General features: G+C 50.2%; 2 protein-coding genes across 3 annotated transcripts in view; both read right to left on the bottom strand.

Moving 5' to 3' along the window:
* Positions 1 to 678: 678 nt before the first annotated feature.
* Positions 679 to 9435, bottom strand: SLC35C2 (solute carrier family 35 member C2). The gene is given in 10 exon segments (XM_065414435.1): positions 679 to 1503; positions 1705 to 1834; positions 2605 to 2780; positions 4876 to 4959; positions 5199 to 5367; positions 5588 to 5660; positions 5900 to 5963; positions 8523 to 8673; positions 8970 to 9146; positions 9148 to 9435. Coding segments are annotated over 10 exon segments (1431 nt in total). The 3' UTR covers positions 679 to 1384.
* A 6480-nt stretch (positions 9436 to 15915) lies between these two features.
* ELMO2 (engulfment and cell motility 2) overlaps positions 15916 to 18234 on the bottom strand; it is a 33949-nt gene continuing 31630 nt past the window's right edge. For both annotated transcript variants that reach the window (XM_065414293.1, XM_065414294.1), the window contains 3 exons: positions 17842 to 17924; positions 17378 to 17455; positions 15916 to 16709 (listed from right to left, as the gene is read on the bottom strand). In XM_065414293.1, coding sequence (XP_065270365.1) covers positions 16509 to 16709; positions 17378 to 17455; positions 17842 to 17924 — 362 coding nt within the window. In that variant the 3' untranslated portion in view covers positions 15916 to 16508. The remainder of the gene's footprint in view (positions 16710 to 17377; positions 17456 to 17841; positions 17925 to 18234) is intronic.

The following is an 18234-nucleotide window of genomic DNA, read 5'->3' as shown; positions in this document are numbered from 1 at the left end:
CTAACCTATGCCTGAGTTATTGAAGTCCTCAAATCGTGGTTTAAAGACCTCAAGGTGCAGAGAATCCTCCAGCAAGTGACCCGTGCCCCACGCTGCAGAGGAAGGCGAAAAACCTCCAGGGCCTCTGCCAATCTGCCCTGGAGGAAAATTCCTTCCCGACCCCAAATATGGCGATCAGTTAAACCCTGAGCATGTGGGCAAGACTCACCCACCAGCACCCAGGAAAGAATTCTCTGTAGTAACTCAGATCCCACCCCATCTAACATCCCATCACAAACCATTGGGCATATTTACCTGCTAATAATCAAACATCAATTAATTGCCAAAATTAGGCCATCCCATCATACCATCCCCTCCATAAACTTATCAAGCTGAGTCTTCAGGCATGCTGAGGAGGAGGCAGTGCAAAGGTGAGACCTTGCAGTTCTCTTTATTACTTCCTGGAGAGGACAAGGGGGCTGCAGACCAGTGCCATTCAGCACTCTACATGGACACCTACCTCTTGCAGCCAAAAGCACCTTGTGTGCCAGGCCAGGGAGACTCTCAGGGCAAGTGGCAGTATGAACATCTCACAGGACAGTGCCGGGATAGAGGTAATGGCTTGGATGGAGGGAGGGAGTGTTACCTCTGCTTTTCTGTAACAGGTGCACACACATTCAGCTGCATGCAGAGGCGGAAGCTGTTCAGTCATTTATTTCCATGAAAAATCAGAACTCTTTTCAATAAAGAAATTTGCTGCCTAGACGCCCTGGCCCTTAATGCTTTGCAGAGCCCCACGTGGCCAGCAGTGCACCTTTTTCCCTGATTATCCTGCCTGGATTGGTCCCCAATAGCAAGTAGGGAGTATCCTCGGTCCCAGCACACAATGTGAAGAGAACAGGTTACTGGGTACAATGGCTGCCCCATGGGAGCAAGTCCCAGATTTTCTATATCACCATCAACTTCAGAGAATGTAAGGGCTCTGAATGGCAAAGCTGTGGGGAAAGAGCCCCAAAGGGGCCCTTCTGCCTTCTCTCTTTGGAGCCAACACCAGAACAAGTTGGAGGAAGAGTCCCTAGTGAGCCTTGACCCTCATGTCCATGACCTGCAGCCTGTGGGCTCCCCTCGTTCTACAATCTTAGTTTCCCCGCCCCATCCCCCACACTACAGCTGGGGGGTTTCTCTTCCAATCCCTTTTAAGGGGAAGCGTATAGCACTGCCTGTTCCACCCAAACAGGCTCCATGGATCTGGTCTGTGGGTGCTGAGCAGCGGGCCCCTCACCAGCTCCATCTCCTCTCATGTGCCCAACCTCGAGGAGCTGGGAGTCCAAGATTCTTGGACCTGTTTGCTGCTCAGTTGTGTCTGATGATCAGATGCAGCAGGGGCATTGTGCTCAGGGCCAAATTAGTGCTGTAGCTCGGTTACAACTTCCTCTTCCTCCTCCTCAGCCTCACTGCGCCGCAGCAGCAGCTCCAGGTCAGGGCTGGAGCTGGTCCCTTTGTGTAGCTTTGACTCCTTTTCACCTAGACACAGACAGCCTGTTTAGTGACTAAACCGGTGGTGTTTCCCCACTGAAATGCACACAGCAGAGGCCTTAGTCCCTCCCCTCTCTACAGAGGTCTCAGGCCCAGCCTGGGCTCATCATGGAGGCAGTAGTGCAGGCAGGGAAAGGGCCGTAGGCTGGAAAGGGCCCCTGCAGAGACCAGGGGCTTCACCAACATTACCTTTTGAACTGAAGGCTTTGAGAGTGACATGCAGTGAGATTCCCGATAGGCAGACAGCAAAGCCCACCCAGTTCAGGAGGTTCAGGTGGTCTCCCAGCAAGTGAGTGGCCAGCAACAAGGTGCAGATTTCCTTGAAACAGAGAGAACATGACAGATGGCAGGGCAGGATATGGGTGAAGCCAAGGAGTGAGGAGGAGTGGCTGAACTGTGCATGAGACGCTCAAACAGCCCTGCCTGTGCTCCCTCCTCAGAGTGCCAACACTGACCACGTGGAAGGGTTTTAAAAAATAGATCCCAGAAAGATGAGAAAGGACACCAGCGTTCTGGGGGCTGCACCTGCCCCCACCTGCAAGGCCAGGACACACAGGAATACAGTGACTATCAGATCAGAGCATGGGCCATTGTGTCCAGTCTCCAATTGCAGTGTCACCAGCACTGGCTTTCTCAGAGGAAGGGGCAGGAAACCGTACAGAAGGGAGCCTGGGACTGCCTGTGCCAGGGGAGTCACCCAAACCCCATTAATGAAGGCTAGCCCCATGCCCTAAAGCAGGAGAGTTTTTCCCCTCCAATGTAACTGTGAGTCTTTTGCTCTTCACACACATCCTGAACCCCACCAAGCTCTGGACCTCACTGATACCTTCTGGCAGGAAAGCCTTTGGCCTCTGCCCTTCACTGATGGAGGCTGCTGTAGGATCCCTATGGGGGATGGGCAGGGAGCATTGCAGGAGTCCAGTTCAGTTAAAGCAGCTAGAACTGCAGGGATAGGGAGGCAGGGGGTGGCAGGTGAGGTGTCAGAGACCTGTTTCCTAGGACCTCTGAACAGGTTACACTGCTCTGGAGCTGTCTGAGCTGGTCCAGTCGGGGCAAACCTGCACTAACACAGGAATCATTGCTCCATACCTTAAAAATGCCAGCAATGGAGAGAGTGAGGCTGGAGGTTCTGGAAACCAAGAGGAACTCGGAGAAGCCCAGGCCGAAAGCAAGAAACCCCCCTAAGGAGAGCTTCCCCACCACACTGAGCAACAGCCCTGCCTCATGGAAACGGAACAACTTCTCCGACGTAGATAGGGGCAACCCTGAAATCAAGAGAAGGGGAGCAGGGAAGGAGAGACTGACACAGGCAATAATGGAGCACTTTCCCTACTGACCAGTAGGGGCGTGAGTGCTATCCTCTGAACCTCTCTGCCCCATACCAGGAGAGGTGCTGTCGCTTGTACCCCCCACACCAGGAGGTGTGCTGACCCAGTACTCAACACTTCGCCAGCACAGGGGTTGCCTTAGCCCCTTGGGTTCCTGGGCCCGCAGGTCCCTACCATGACACACATTGCAACCACATGCAGCATCTTTGGGGACCCTCTTGTATATTATGCTTACAACTGGAAAATCTCCAAAGGCCATTATATTGAGATGGGCCAGACAGTATGAGCTGCAGAGTATTCATAATCCTTTGTATCAATCCCGGTGATCTATACAATAACTCCTCACTTAAAGTCATCCCCAGTTAACGTTGTTTCGATGTTAAGTTGCTGATCAATTAGGGAACATGCTCGTTTAAAGTTGTGAAATGCTCCCTTCTAACGTTGGCAGCCACCTGTTTTGTCTACTGCTTGCAGGAAGAGCAGCCCATTGCAGCTAGCTGGTGGGTGGTTGGAACCAGGGTGGACCAGCAGACCCCCCCCACCCCCATCAGCTTCCCCTATCAGCTCCCCACTCCCCTAAGTTCCCTGTGCAGCAGCTGACTGCAGTTCAGCTGTGTCCCTCCCCCTGCCATGTGCTGCTCCTGCCCTCTGCCTTGCAGCTGCTCCCAGAGAGGGGAGAAGAGGAGGGCTAATGTCAGGGTGTCTCCCCCTCCCCCCGCTCCTGCACCCCGCTTACCCCATCTTCCATAGAGCAGGGGGGACACACGAGGAGGGAGCATCTAGGCAGTAGCTGCGGTCTCAGCAAGCTGATTTAATTAACAAGGCAGTGTACTTAAGCCTGGGGCAGCTACTTAAAGGGGAAATGTGCATTTTTTCTTTCACACACAGGGTGTGTGTCTCTGTCTTCCCTCCCTCCTTTCCTGCTGCCTCCTAGAGTGTTGTGAGAGTTAACCCTTGAGGGCTCAGTCAATTGCAAGTTCATTTAGCAGTAAGGCATTCCCTGGAAAATATCCCACCCTCTGACCAAGCTTCACAATCATCATCACTGTGTACCAGTATTAAATTGTTTGTGTAAAACTTATATTGTGTGTGTGTGTGTGTATATATATATATATATATATATATATATATATATATATATATATATATATATATATATATATATATATATAGTCTTTTGTCTGGTGAAAAAAAATTCCCTGGAACCTAACCCCTCATTTACATTAATTCTTATGGGGAAACTGGATTTGCTTAGCATCGTTTCACTTAAAGTCGCATTTTTCAGGAACATAACTACAACGTTAAGTGAAGAGTAACTGTATTTGTGTGTTCCTGGCTTACCGTGGATGGGTTTCCTGAAGAAGCTGGAACCACTAAGGGGTGACTAATGCAAATCCCCCACAGTGTTTGGAAGCTTCCCCCTGAGGAAAGGACCATTGAGCTGTGATGATTTGTTACAGGAGGCCAGAGATTGAAGGCCCAAACCATACAAAGAAAGCGCTGAACTGTCCCCTAGGAGGTTCTGGTTCTTGATATGAAACCTGACATGAACTGGCAACCAGGAAAGCAAACCCAGCCGAGAGGTGTGAAAGACTGACACCTTTGACAGGCGTATGCTGGAGCTGGGGGGTGATCTCCGGTAAGCTTTTAGAATGCATGTAGGTTTAGGTTTATTGTTTTTTTGTTTTTTCTGTAATACTTTTGCCCTAAGAATAAAATGTATTTTGTTTTGTGAAGACTGGCTGGTAACTGGCGTAGTGAGATGCAGAGGAACTGCAAGCCCAAACCCTCGGTCTGTTGGGAGAGCAGCATGGGTCTCCACCTGAGAAGCCCTAAACCTAAAGTGGGTGCCCTCAAGGAAGGCCAGGAAGGGGATCAGTAATGCAGCTAAACCTGAAACTGTAACACCTACCTACTTTGCAAATTCAGGAAGTTGTTCCCTTGTCTATACAGTTCATCTCCATTGCAGCAAACTGCCTAGTGATCCCCAGCAGCCCCCAAAAAGAGTCCCTCCTGTCACCAGCCAACTCACCCTCAAACACAGCAAAGAGAGGGAAGAGCCCCAGGAACATAAGAGGCTGCAGGTGGAACATGGTGTCAATGGGATTCTGAAGCCCTGTATGAAGAGAGTTGGGGCAGACCTGTCAGCAAAATTTGGGTGAAGAGGCAGGCCATAAAGAAGCCTTTACTAGTTCTGTTCCTAGGGCAAACACCCTATCCCATGTGCCAATGACAGCTTCTGCCTCCCGCCCCACGTCCCCATTTCCTCCCCTGCCTCAGGGGCCACCACCTCCCCATTCCCTCCCCTTGCTCTAGGGATGCTACTGCCCCTCCACGCCCTGCCTCCCAACGTACCCAGCTCGGCCTTCTGCATGAGCATCTGGGTGAGAGTCCAGCGAATGCCCCCAAGGAAGGAGGCACCCAGCACCAGCGCAAACCCCTCCATGTTGAACTGTGTGGACTCGTACGTGAACATGAAGAGCCCCCCGGCAATGAGCAGAACCACCAGCACCAGCGCCATCCTCTGAGTGAGAACAAACACAGCATCACCATGGAGGCTTCCAAGGCTGCATAAGGACAAGTTGCTGTTCTCTTCCAGACCCATTAATCAGGCAGCTGCTTCCCCTCATGGTCCCTTCCTCCCTTTCCCATCTCAGGATCCAGGCCCTCACCTACACCCATCCCCACACCTTGGGCCCTGACCAGCTGCCTCCCCAAGGGGCTCACAACACTAGAGCCCTTACCAGCTCCTCCAGTTTGAAGATCAGGGAGAAGAGCAGGATGAAGAGGATAGCAGAGGATTTTGTCATTGTGTAGCTGTAAAGGTCAAAACACAATCAATCATTCTCCAGCATCATGTGGCACTTACCAACACAACACCTTGGGAAGCCAGACCACCCAGCCCCAAACCAATATCCATTTCCATAGGTCTGGAACCTGAAGACCGCCCCTATAAGGCCTGGTGCTCAGGCCTGGACCCGCTGCCTGGCTCTGCCAGAGCACTCACCAAACCCACTACTCAGGTCTCCCAGGGTAGATATGGGGATGCTACTTACAGGGAGACTGTGATGTACAAGAAGCTCCAATTGCTCAACCCAATGTCCAAGGCAGTCGACAATGCTAAAGAAACAAGAACCCCCCGGCATTAATGTCCTTTTACCAAATCAGAATGTGCTGCCAAGCATGCCCTGCTGCCCCAGACAACTCTGTGCCTGGACAGAGTCTCCTAGGTCAACCTGATGAAAATATTCATGGGTCCTTGTATTTTTCTCTCAAGCCTATTCTTCGATTAGTGCCCATCACTTTAACATCTGAGTGCTTCCCATGAGTAAGAGTTCTAACAATGATCTCTCCATTCCCTGTGTTTAGGAACATTGGGGGTCTGCAATTTTTAAAACCTTTTCAGAATTTAGCAGGGTGAGAGTGAGGGGCTACAACATGGAAGCTGGAGTGAAGGGAGGATTCTGCATTTAGCTCTGAATGCACCAACGTAGTGCTCAGTCAGATTTCATTTGGCAGGATAGTCTCTCATCTAGGTATGACTCCTGTGAAGGTCCTGTGTGCCCATCCACGAACCTCCCTCTGAGGCCAACAGTTTTATTGCTTCTGTGGAACACAGGAAAGAGGGAGGATATGGTCACATAAGGAGGGAGACGGTCTCTCAAGGAACCAGAGCAAGTTTCCTGCAGGTTCTGTAAGTCATGGCAGTGTTTGTAGACCAGACTCTGTTCAGAGGAGAGCCAGTGCAGAAGAGATCAAAGCTGTGTTGCCAGAAACCTGTGCAGCTGAGTAGGAAAGGTGCTGTGTTCTGAACTAGCTGGACATTTATCAGGGCATATACCTTTACTTCTGTATATGGAAAATTGCAGCAGCTGAGCCTGAGTATTACGAATTTGTGCATCACGATGGCACCAAAAATAATTTAAAAAAAAAATCCCACCCAAAAAAACCTTGACTAAAACTTGTTGAAATAACTAGGTAAATACTTCACTCATCTCAAATTAAAGGACTAAGAGTGACCAAGAAAAATAATTTCCACAAATAGTTTATGACTAGGGTTTGTATATTAACATGCAAGTCCTTCAGTACAAACATAGGTATAACTTGGACTATGTACGCTAATTGTCTCTGTTACAGATGGCAAGAGTGAAGCGAAAATGAAAGATAAGGCTAATTAAGTGAATTTCCACATCTCTGTATCATGGTTAATGATACACAAACTGTCAGCATTGCAGAATACTGCTGTAAATTGTCTTAACTGGTCACTTCAAGTCTTTTTAATGTTGTTAGGCCCAAAAATATGGAGTATAGAACATTGTTTGGCCAGCTTAGCCAAAGTTAGGCTAACAGTAGTTGCTGGGCCATTCCTGTCTCTGTGAAACCTGAGGGCATGCTTGCTTAAGCTGCAAAGAACAAGATAAAAGGTGGGGGCCGCATTCTTGTACCAGAAGAGCTAGGAACAGTTTGTTGGACAGATGGAGACTTGCAGTCTTCACTCCCTGTTTTTTTTTTAATCTGTACTCAACTCCCTCTTTTCTCCCAGTCTCTGGTGCATGACGACAAAACTGATAAGAAGCTACTGAGGCATCATGAACTGTTTGTACTGCCAAAAGGATAGATATGCATGAATATTAGAAGCTTTTAACTAGTAAAAGAGGGGGGATTGGGTTGTTTTAACTATGACGCAACGGAACTGTCTATATAATCTCACTAGTTATTGTAATCGTGGCTGGTTCTCTTTGGAGACGGGCCGCTCTCTATTGTTGTGTGCACTCTTCAATAAAAGCTTGTGTTTGGACCTTGCTGGTGTTGCCTGTCTCTTTGCGGTCAGACAACGAACCGTGCCGTCCGGGTTCGAGTCCCCGACAATGTTAATGCTGTAGATACATGTTTAAAGGATATATTCAGGGTCCTGTCCATTCTGCAGCCACAGAATCTATTCCTTCCTACTGAATCATGCTCCAGCATTTCAATTTTCATGAAATAATTCAATATAGCCCTCACAGCTATGAGGAAAGTCTTGAAAACATGGCCTGACTGTAAACTGACTGCAGATAGCCAGAAACAATTATTCTAATAGGTGTGAACTGGCACGTTAATCACAACAGATATTATCTCCAAAACCTAAATGTGATGAATTAAACATCAGCTGCATGAACTATTTAACTCCTGGTCATTATAGCAGAAGCCATTCAGTGAAGGTGCTTATCCCACATCCCAAGCTGCTTCTCACATTTTACCAGGTGCCAACAGCCCTAAATGTCTCCTACCAACCTGCCACACCCAACAGGATTCCCTGGCAGTTTTTGTGACTCAGCTTTTCAATACAAAAGTCTGTAATGTCAAAAACCGAAAGCATATTTATCGTCAAGATTAACATAAAGGATACCATATGGTTTGTACTAGTCATCATCTACACAGTTAAAGCATAAAAACCTACATTTTAAAATTTAATTTAAATGAAGCCATTCCAGAATGGATAGCCACACTCTTCTGCCACAGAACCCAGGTACCATGCCAAAAGCTGAGGGTCACTTGTAAAATACCATTTGTTATTTTAGTTACTTCACCAATTTTATCTGTAAGTTAACAATGATTTTTGTGTTGGAAAGAAAAGTAGAAGGCTCTCTTCTCTCCCTAATCTGTGGGCAATGCCCTCCATTCCATGGCTGTACATACCTGTTGGAGCCACCCTTCTGAGATAGTCATCCCAGGTCAGCACCACACGGGACCTCTTGGTGCAGCAATGCATCAGGGCCCTGGTCAGAGCAGAGAGCAGGAAAATAACCAGGAGGTGCAGCAGGGTCATGAAAAGAGGGAAATGGAAACTCTGCAGGGAGCCAGACACAGACACACAGATCCTGTCACAAGATACACAAGGCACTGACAGCTACCCTATCACCTCCCACCAAGTCACCCAGCACCTTTTGCCACCCACTCTGCATTTGCCCTCACATGCCATCCCTTGCTCCTCATACACCTGACCCATCACCAGCAAGCTTCTAGTACCCCCACCCTAATCAACTGTGCCCCAGCAGCGCCCCCACCTTGGCGGCTGGGCACCCTTCCCATCTCCCTGGACAGTGCGGTGGGGCAAGGGGAGGGCGCTGCCCAGCCCTGAGTTACCTTCATCAGCCACTTGTTGTAGAAGGTGATGCCGATAGAGAAGCAGTAATAGAGCAGCACCAGCCCCAGCGTCAGCGCTGCCTTCCCCAGCAAGGGGATGCCTGGCGGCCGCCTGCCCATGGCACAGCTCGGGGCTCGGGCACAGGCCTCTTGGGGCTGCCACGCACCCGAGCGGGACCGCTGCAGGGCTGCCGCCAAGAACAAAGATAGCCCGTGGCCCAGCACACCTCAGAGACAGCGGTGAGGGGCGCCACCCTGGACAGCCCAAACGGGGACAGAGACGGGGGGTCCAGGCTTCATCCTGGGGAGCAAAGGCCAGTCAGCGCGGGGCAGCTGTGACTCCATCCCCACCCCTACGGCCCCTCCTCCCCTTCACCCACGCGGCCCGCCCCGGCGCGGGGCAGCTGAGCCGGCGCCGCTCAGTCCCTTCCCCTTCCGCCTCCTGACGTGTCCCCGCGCGGAGCATCACGGAACCAGCCTCGGCGTCCGCAGGGCCATTGGTGTGAGGGGGGGGGGACCCCACCAGGCGGTGCCATAGAGGCCCCCGGCCCCTCCCCCTCCGCGGGCGGTGCTCTGCACACACCCACTTCGCTCTCCGCCCGTGGTGCCCTACAGCTCCCTTCTCCTCCCCCCCCCCCGTCCCCCTCCGCGGGCTGTACGGTATAGTCCCCCATCCCTCTCAGAGGGCTGTACCGTACAGCCTGCCTCCCTCTCTCCCTCAGCAAGCGGCATACAGCCCCCCCCTTCCCCTTAGCTGGCGGTACCATACACATGCCCCCAGCAGGCAGTATTGTACAGCCTCCCTCTCAGCGGGTGGTACCATACAGTCTGCCTCCTTTTCCCTCTCAGCGAGCAGTACCGTACAACCCCCCCTTTCCCCTCAGGGATCGGGACCATACACAGACCCCCCCCCCCCAGCAGCGGCACTGTACAGCCCCCACTCCCCTCATCCAGCAGCACTGGTGTACAACCCACCTCCCCAGCGGGCAGTAGGTACAACTCCACCCTTCCCCCTTAGCATGTGGTACCATACAGTCCCCCTCTCATTTCCTTTCATTGGGTGGTACCCTACAGCCCCTCTCACCTTCCGCCTCCCCAGCAGGTGGTACCATAGAGTCCCTCTTTCCTTTCCCCTCTGCAGGCGGTAGGTACTGTACAGCCCCCCCGACCCCCAGCGAGCGGGACTGTACAGCCCTGCTTTTCCGCTAAGCAGGCTGTACAATATAACCCTCCCCTCATTGGGCAATACAGTATAGCCCACGTTTCCTTACCCCTCCCCAGTGGGCAGTACCCTACAGCTTGCCTTCCTTTCTCCCTGTCCAGCGAGCGGTAGGTATAGCCTCCCACTTTCCCACCAGCAAGTGGTACTGTACAGCCCCCGCCCCCTTCGGTCACTGGGAGGCAGCATACAGGCCTCCCTCTCAGTGAGCCGTACTGTACAGGCCCCCTCCCGGTTCCCCTTAGCAGGCATTACCGTACAGCTCCCCTCTCCTTGCCACTCAGCGAGTGGTACCGTAAAGCCCCGCTTTTCTGCTCAGCAGATGGTACAATATAACCCTCCCCCTCATCGGGCAGTACCGTACAGCCTACCACCCCTTCCCTCTCCCCAGCGGGCAGTAGGTACAGCTCCTTCCTTCCCCCTTAGTAGGTGGTACTGTACAGTCCCCCTTTCATTTCCCCTCAGCGAGCGCTACTGTACACCCCGCCCCCCCCCACCTCCCTTCCCCCTCAACGGGCAATACCATACCATCCCCCTCCCCTTTACCCTTAGCAAGCAGTACTATATACTCCTCCTCCCATTTCCCCTCAGCGAACAGTACTGTACAATCCCCCTCCCCTTTTCCCTCAGTGAGCGGTACCGTATAGCCCGCCCCCCACTTGGGCAGTTCCATATAGCCCACCTGTGACACTATGCCCCATAATCTTCATACAAGTATTGTAATATGAATATGGCATAACTAAGATGTGTTTTATGCCAGATGGGTCTTGTTAGGTATCATTGGAAAGGTTATGATTTACTGAATATGATTATCTAATTTGTATGCATGTATCATTTCTGTATCTGAAGTTAGGAATATTGACTACATAATTACAAAAGTGTTTGCACCGGACACAATGGGCAATGTGTTCGTTGCTGGGTCCAGACTGGGTTGGACTGCCCACCAGACAGAATGCAATCAGTCTAGATTGGCCATTAGGGAGAACAATAGCACTTTGAAGATGCTCATCTCCCACCTTCCTGGGAAGCTTCTTGGGATGCTTCAAATGGCCTTTCACTCATGGCTGCTTTGACACTGCAGGGTCATGCGATCATGTCACCTGGTCCTGGACTCCATCTTGGACTGTTGGTATTTTTCCATTAATGGGGGGGTGGGGATCAAACTGGGAAACAAAGGATTCCCACCATATGTAAATCCTATTTCAGGCAGGGCAGTGAGTTAATCAACATTAATCAGTGCTTTGAGTAGGGGGTTGGACTAGATGACCACCTGAGGTCTCTTCCAACCCTAATCTTCTATGATTTCTAGTGTTCATTCTTCACTGAATCTCTGCCCAGGATGACTGCCAAAAGCATCTAAGAAACAAGGCCAAAGGTGGGAAGGACTGAGCCCAGACTGGAAAAGGTGTCTGGCCTGTGAAAGAACTACCTAGAGTTTTAAGCTGCAAGCAAGAGCAGCTTGTCTTCAAGAACCTCTGCAATCTGCCATAAAGCAACATTTAGGGTGAGAAATTACCATTTGTAACCAGCTTCTTTAGTGTATTAAGCTTAATTTGTGTGTTTGTTTTATTTGCTCAGTAATGTTTTGATCTGTTTGCTAACGCTTATAATCACTTAAAATCTATCTTGTGTAGTTGTTAAACTTGTTTTTGTTTTCTCTAAAACCAGTTTGGGGAATTCATAACTGGGGGGTAAAAAGCTGTGCATATCTTCCTCGACCTTGAGGGAGGAGGTGAATTTTAATTAGCTTACGCTGTACAGTTCCCTGTGCACCGCAAGACCATACAATTTTGGGTTTACACTCCAGAGGAGGTGTGCACTTAAGTGCTGGGCAGTTCCCTAGCTGAGTCTTCCCATGCAGAGCTGATCTCAGTGTCTGTCTTTCTGTAGCTGGGTGTGTCACTACCTGTGTATGTGCTGGAGGGGGCTTGATGGCCTGGCTCAGCAGGGCAGTGTAAGGGAGCCCAGACTGGTGGAACAGGCAGGCTCAGTGGTACCCCAGTATATCAGGTGGCACCCCAGAGTGTGGGGGGGCAACCCATCACACCCCCTCCCTTTTCCCCTCAGTGAGCGGTACTTTATAACCCCCCCTCCCTTTTCCCCTACTGTACAGCTCGCCTATCCCCCCCTCGAGCAGTTCCATATAGCCCCCCTCTCCTTTCCCCTCAGCAAGCAGTACCATATAGCCCCCCCCCTTCTCCTCAGCAAGCGGTACTGTACCACTCCCCCCCCCCCCCGGGTGGGCTGTAGATAAAAGTTTGACTTTAACAGGAAAAACTAGCAATATTGTCCTTCCTGTCCAGCAGAGCACACCAGGAGAACCCGTCTCTAGCCCCTGTGCTGACACTGCAGCTATTGCAGAGCAGTTAGTGCAAAAGCGGGATGTTTTACAAGGTTGAGGGGAATGGGCAATGCGTTGACTGCTGGGTTGGACAGACGGAGCTGATGGCTCCTTTTCAGGTCTGTCTTCCATGGAACTTTGTGTTTCTGGCTAGTAAAGTTCTTAATTAGAAAAAATGGTTACCTACCTTTCTGCGACTGCTCTTCGAGCGGTGTTGCACAGGCCCATTCCCCTGTAGGTATGTGCGGGCCTTGTGCACATCCAGGGCAGTCTGAACGTCCTCTGTCACCACACGCCACTACCTGCTGGTATAAGAGGGCAGAGCTGCCCCTGGTACACCCCCCCCCCCCCAGTTCCTTTGTACTGAATAGACTCTGCTAGAGAGGGAAAGGAGAGCAGGTTGTGGAATGGACATGTGCAACATCTCGAAGAACAACAGTTACAGAAAAACAGGTAACTTTTTTTTCCTTCTTTGACTGCTTCCACATGTCCATGCCCCCGTAGGTGACTCACAAACATGGAGGTGGGCTCAGCATCTACTTGATCAGTGATTGTCAGACAACCTGTCTGAAATTGGCATCATCCCTGGACTGATAGGAAATGGCATAATGAGAAGCAAAAGTGTGGACTCATGACAAAGTTGCTGCTTTACAAATGTCTACAATCAGGACTTGTACAACAAAGCTACTGAAGTTGCCTGTGCTCTTGTACTGTGCTTCTCAACCTTTCCAGACTACTGTACCCCTTTCAGGAGTCTGATTTATCTTGCATACCCCAAGTTTCATCTCAATTAAAACCTACTCGCTTACAAAATCAGACATAAAAATACAAAAATGTCACAGTACAGTATTACTGAAAGAGGCTTACTTTCTCATTTTTACCATTCAATTATAAAATAAATCGACTGGAATATAAATATTGTACTTACATTTCAGTATGATACTTAAGCCTGTTTTTCACTTGTGAGCCTTGTCTGAAGCCTGAGCCTCAGCCATGGGCTGAAGCATCTATCTTAGCTTTACAGGAGTGCGCTTTTCATTGAAGCTGCAGCACTTGGCACCGAGTCAGACTGGGTCAGGCTAGCCTCCCTATCCTTCGTCTTAGGAATTAGGCTAACTATATGTATACACTATGTTCACAAAGATTGAGAGAAGAACTGTTCCAGTATAGAACAGAGTTCCAATGACTGTCATGGTCAGTAAGAAGGAACTGAGCATGAGTAGGGGCTGCTCTGCCCTTTATACCTGCTTGTACTGGTGCACAGCAGCAGGGGGAAACTGAGGCTACTCAACGGGTACCACTGAGTGAAAAAGTTTGATGGTCATGCGCTGGGCGCACAGACACCAAGTGCAGAATGCACAAAAGAAAACTAATCGAAACAAGAATAACCATGTGGAATTTTATTTTCTTCAGGTATTTGTTCAACTGTCTCAAATCTAAAATAAGCCTGAGACCCCCCTTTTGCTTTGGGGATAAGGAAGTAGAAGAATAGAAGCCTTTCCCCTGAGGCCCAATGGGACTACCTCTGTGGCCACTGCCTGAAATAGCGACTAGACCTCCTGCTCAACACTGATCTCATGAGCATGGTCCCTGAAGAGGGAAGGGGGGTGGGAAGGAAGGCTAAAAATAAACTGGAGGGCATATCTCAGCAACACCATGCTTAAAACCCACTGATCTGATATTACTTGGGCCCAAGCACTTAGGAAGTGGGATAAGCAATTTGTAAAGAAAAGGTGGGAAACAAAAGGAGGGTCAACGTTTTTTCTTCAGTACTGGCAAATGGGGCCGAGGAGCAGTAGACATCTGCAGTGCGCTTTGTACTGAAGCTGATGCATTTGGGGCGCTCTCTGCGTGAGACAAGTCCAATGAGGGGAAGGGAGAAGTTCTGCCTCCATGAGTAAACATTTGAGCCTTGCTGCTCAATCTTTCTTTGATCAGGGCTTAAATGGCTTGCAGATGTGACATTTGTCACCTTTGTAGGCTTCTCCAAAACATTTCACACTGGCTGGGTGTGGGTCACTGACTGGCATAGACTTAAAACCTGGGGAGTATGGCATCGGTCCAGTACTGATTCTGATACCAAAGGATGAAAAATTGGTCCCAAAAGACCTAAGACTAAAATCTATCACTAAAACTAGCTAAAACAAATGTAAACTTAACTAATTCCTAACAATAACAGGAAGTAGGTATACAAAGGAATGAGGGAAGCACTTATGACAACAAATCTGACACCACTCCGACAGCCATCACTGGCGGTAAGAAGGAACTGATGTTGGACAGGGTGGCTCCACCCTGTTATAGAAGCACGCAGTGGCATGTAGTGACAGGGCACTCAAGCTGCCCAATGGTTTCTGCTGAGGGAAAAAGTTCAACTGTGCACGAGGCACACTCAAGCCTACAGTGGAATGGCCATGTGCAAGCCCACGAAGAACAATATGATGGCATAAGTGCCAACTTTCTCCGGCCCCGGTGGGTGCCCGCGTCCCCCCTCCCCGGCCCCGACTCCACCCCCATCCCATCCCCAAAGTCCCCGCCCTAACTCTGCCCCCTCCCTGCCCCTATTGGATCCCTTCCCCAAATCCCCACCCCAGCCCTTCCTCTTCCCCCAGCGCGCCGCGTTCCCCCTCCTCCCTCCCTGCCCCGCGAATCAGCTGTTTTGCGGCACAAGCACTGGGGGGGGGGGGGGGGGCAGGACTTAGCCGCACGCTCGTGGAGGAGGCAGAGGTAAGCTGGAGCAGGGGGGCAGGGCGGGGCCACGGGGAGCTGCCGGTGGGTGCTGAGCAACCACCAATTTTTTTCTGTGGGTGCCTATGCATGATGGATGTAATTGGGGAAAGTAGCTGGCTTGAAAGTTTGTTTCACCTGCTAAGTGGCTGCTACATTCACGGTCTTCCCAGCCTCCAGGAGTGTGAGGGAAGGAGAACAACGCTACTTGGAGCACATTAGTTCACATATGATTCTCACTGCTCCATGACTCCCTGGAAGAGCACTCACTCCTGCTGGAAATTCCTCCTTAACTCTCCCTGTGCAGAGGCTTGGAGTATGTGATCTGGTGAAGAAGCAAAGAATGTCTGATGCCCTTGAAATATAGAAGCAGCATCAGTGTCTTGATGCTGGATCTTGGTATCGCATGGATGGATGGACAGATGGACAAGGAGATACTCAATGCTTGTGGGAGGAAATAGCTACAGAGGACAAAGCATAAAAGCTAGATGCTGTGACCCAGCTTAAACCCATCTCAGGCAATGACCCTTCCTCTGTAGCCTTGGACAAATCACTCAATGTCTGTGGTTGAGTTTTCCCACCTCATAAAAAAAAGGGTTGTAGGATTAACATTAATGCTTATGAAGCGCTTCAAAGGGTTAAATACTATAGATATGGTAAGGATTATTATTTATATTATGGTAATTCATATAAAATCATACAATAATGAGTTACTGGGGGATGCTGACCCCCAACTGTTCATTGGCTTCTGCTCTCATCCCTCAGGCACCAGTGTCACTCCTGTAGCGACCAAGGGACTCCCTCTTTGCACCATTTTCTGCTGCAGCAGCTGTCAGTCACTCAATGGTTTTATTGTGTTTTCTGGTAGGAGGTGGGATTGAACGGAGACTCAACAGTTCTGGGATACAAGGGTGGATGCCAACCCTGTGGCCAGGGCAGAAGCTCCTCCTCTTGCTAGGCATATTCCTCACCCAGTGCCATGCAGTGTTGCTGTTGAGAGAATGGGGTGCCTCCCCCATATGGCACCCCAGCATCATGACTCTCACCCCATAACGAGGTGGGTAAACAAGAAGCTGCAGGCCTACTGGAATGGCTGGGGCATAGAGAGATTAGTGATCAATGGTTGCCATGTTCAGAACTGGTCCTGTACAAACAAAGGACATGATGTCAATCTCAGAACAATCTCCAGGGTTCTGAGTCTCTTTTCAGCAGTAGCTGTCCCTTCCTCCCCTGTCCCTGTCCAGTTCTGCCTGTGTCAACCGTAGTGATAGACAAAGTCGTAGCTGCTGGGCTCCTTGGGGATGGGTGGTGGGGCCTCAGGGATCTGGATATTCTCCAGGTCCAGGAGTCTCAGCTTCATTTCCATGCTCAGCAGCGTGTCCAGGTCACTCTTGGTTAGCTCACTGGACATGTCCTTCCCCAGGAGGGCATTGAGTCCATCGATCCAGATACAGTACTGTGGAGAACAAGTAGACAAGTAGACATTCCCTAGGCATAAACCATGGGGAATGCCCCTGTGGAGCCCCCCATCCCAAAATACACCAGCACAAACCACGGGTAGGAACATCCCTCTGGACGCCCCCTGAAATTGGTGACACTAGCAGGAAATAAAATGAGAAATTCAGAAAATGCAGTACATTAATCTGGGGGAAAGTAATTCAACCAGAGACTCCTAATGGGAGGGAGAAGCTAGGGAAGCAAGAATGACTGAGACCCCCAACACGAGAGCGAGCAGACAATTGGACATGAGTTTGCAATGTGACATGGCAGCAGAAAAGACAATGCAATTTTAGGCATCATGTCTCAGAGCATGTGAGGAACAGCCTGTTGATGGCCAATGCCAAGGACCATAGACGCCGACTCCGTGGGTGCTCCAGAGCAGGGGTCGAGCACCCCCCGGCGACTTAGAAAGACGGCGCCTCTACCAAGGACTAAGGGAAGTCATTCAGGGTGGTACAAGGGGCTAGAACTTGCCCTAACAGGATGATATTACAAACAAGGGAGATTTAGGTTGAGCATTAGGCAACATTTTTTAACAGTGAGACTGGTGCATCTTGTCCAAAGCTTGGGGGGAACTGGTTTTTCCCTGTCTCCTCTTTGCAATTTGACAGCCCCATTTCTTACCTCATACTTATTAGGTGCAATGAAGTTCAGTGTCTCATCAGGATCATACAATATCGAGAAGGCCAATTCCAACACTTCCTGAAGGAAGAGGTTTTTAATCATCAGCTAGATAAATCATCATAACAGTCCTTTCTGCTACACCAACAATGTTGGGGGTCCCAGCTGCAGCCCAGGACACCTCCACAATGCAATCCTGTTCCCCGGGCACCTCCTCACTGTGCAACTAGCACCAGGGCACCTTGCCAGTCACAGAACAAGTTGGGTGGGCAGTGGTTCTAGGAGTGAAACAGCAAAGAGACCAGGGACTGGAAAGGAGATGTAGGGGTCCCAGATTTAGGCTGGGACTGTGTGTAAACGGTTCCCATAGACAGCTGTCATTTAGAGCTCGTTTCTGCTGCTTCCATCCCTCCAAGAACTGCTCATCAGCCAAGGGACTGTACTAAAGAAAGGAAGGGAGCAGTTACCTTGTTCTGCTTCAGTGCACTTTTCTCCTTCATGTGTGGACAGTCCTTTCCTGTGACGATGGCCTTGATGTCTGCTACAGGGACTAGGAGTGAAACAGGAAAGTCACAACCGGAGGAACCCTGACTATGAAGAGATGGGGCTTTACCTTGACGTTACATGGCCCCATGTCCATCTGTCTGTTCACAGGCTTTTCTACAGACTCCATTACCAGACTGTCTGAGCCGCATAAACACAAATGAACTTATCCCCATAGCCCCTGATGTGGGAAGTACCAAGTGACACATCAAAGGTCACACAGGGGCTTGGGGAAGGGCCAGGGACTGAATTCAGATCTCCTGAGTACCAGTCAGTGCTGTAGCCACTGGTTCGAATGGTCGGTAGGTGGCAGAGCA

The sequence above is a fragment of the Emys orbicularis genome, chromosome 12 (assembly GCF_028017835.1).
Source record: "Emys orbicularis isolate rEmyOrb1 chromosome 12, rEmyOrb1.hap1, whole genome shotgun sequence".
NCBI classification, from domain to species: domain Eukaryota; kingdom Metazoa; phylum Chordata; order Testudines; family Emydidae; genus Emys; species Emys orbicularis.
The sequence above is the reverse complement of the archived record's forward strand: the minus strand, read 5'-3'. Positions and strand labels throughout refer to the sequence as shown.